We start from the raw sequence: 1,531 nt of genomic DNA, 5'->3' as shown, positions 1-1,531 counted from the left end.
TGGACCCCCTTGTTTCTTACATAGGATAGGACCACTAACATAGTATACAACTCACTTTTGTCAATACATGCAACTTGTCCGAGGTAGAAATATTTCTTCAATTTTGGTAGGCTGAAGTATGAGAAAATCTTTTATCGATGCATTCAGAAATGATAAATATTTAGACATAATTCAAATTAAATGAATAAATTTAAAATAAAAATAATTAGATTACACCAATCAACATTAATTTTATTTTATTCTCTTTTAATTTTTATATTTGATGTGAGTATATCTAAATATTTATCATTTGTGATTGTGTCTATAGAAGACTTTCTCGTTGAAATATGTAACTATAGTTTATGGGAAATGTTAACCAGTGCCCCTGGGGCACTAGTTAAGGTCTTTAAAAAGTAACTTATCATGAACATATGTATAATCAATGTATCGGAAATCAAAATATTTGACTTTTTTATAAAATAATTTCTTCTTTTGGAATCCTTAAAGAGTGTTCCGGGAGTACTTGTTAACAAGACCCTTAGTTTATTAACTGGACCCGCAGAGATCAATCATTCTAACCATTCACTTTTGGTATATAAATACCAAAATATCTTAGCCATCATCAACATATTTTGGTCATGGCAATAGATCATGAGTCAAGGATTACTCTCCGGCCATTCAAAGAAAGTGATGCTGACGATGTGTTATTGTGGGCAAGTGATGAAAGAGTCATGCAATATATGCGATTGGAGTTATGTAAATCAAGGGAACAAGCTTCGAATTTCATAAAAAATGATTGCATTTACCCATTCCAACAATCAATATGTCTTAATGATCACTCTATTGGAATTGTTTTTGTCCTTCCTTATCCTGATGCAAAGTTTAAAGCAGATTTAGGTTATGCTATTGGGTTTAACTATTGGGGCCAAGGTGTAGCCACCAAAGCAGTGAAGATTCTTTTGTCTTGTGTATTCCAAGACTTTCCTGATTTGGTAAGGTTGCAGGCTAATACTCGTCCAGACAACATAGCTTCTCAAAGACTGTTGGAAAAGGTTGGTTTCCAAAGGGAGGGATTGTTCAGAAAGGGTATTTATAACAAAGGGAATGTAGAGGATTTCTGTATTTTTAGTTTCTTGTCTACCGATGAAATTCCTCATGCTAAGGGTTGATTAGTTATTGTTTGTAGTAATAGACCACTTTCTCTCAAAAGTTACGTTGTTGTTTTGAATGTATTATATCAATTTGAATGAATGAATATTATTATTAGTAAAAAAAAGTTTAGTATAGTTCCCTTGTACTTCATCCGGTTACTATTATAAGCAAAAGTTAACTTTTTAGATTCATTCAATAAATGATGTATGTAGTCTATATATAGACCACATACATCATTTATTGAATGAACCTAAAAAGCCAACTTTTGCTTATAATAATGATTGGAAGGAGTACAAGTTAGACAATAGTTCTGCTCTTACCCTAAAGGTTTTTGTTTTTAGAATTTTGACACATGTTATTATATACATGACACTTTAACGTTACTCTATTATCCAAAAAT

The 1,531-nt window shown here is 31.4% G+C and overlaps 1 protein-coding gene across 1 annotated transcript; it reads left to right on the top strand.

The window, feature by feature from the left end:
* Window positions 1-587: 587 nt before the first annotated feature.
* LOC11445865 (uncharacterized N-acetyltransferase p20) lies at window positions 588-1,242 on the top strand (the record flags this gene model as incomplete). The annotated part of the gene is made up of 1 exon (XM_003621851.4): window positions 588-1,242. A coding segment is annotated over one exon (561 nt), but the record flags the coding sequence as incomplete, so codon positions are not given.
* Between the last annotated feature and the right edge of the window lie 289 nt (window positions 1,243-1,531).

The sequence above is a fragment of the Medicago truncatula genome, chromosome 7 (genome assembly GCF_003473485.1).
Source record: "Medicago truncatula cultivar Jemalong A17 chromosome 7, MtrunA17r5.0-ANR, whole genome shotgun sequence".
Classification (NCBI taxonomy): domain Eukaryota; kingdom Viridiplantae; phylum Streptophyta; class Magnoliopsida; order Fabales; family Fabaceae; genus Medicago; species Medicago truncatula.
This window is presented reverse-complemented; position numbering and strand designations above follow the sequence as displayed.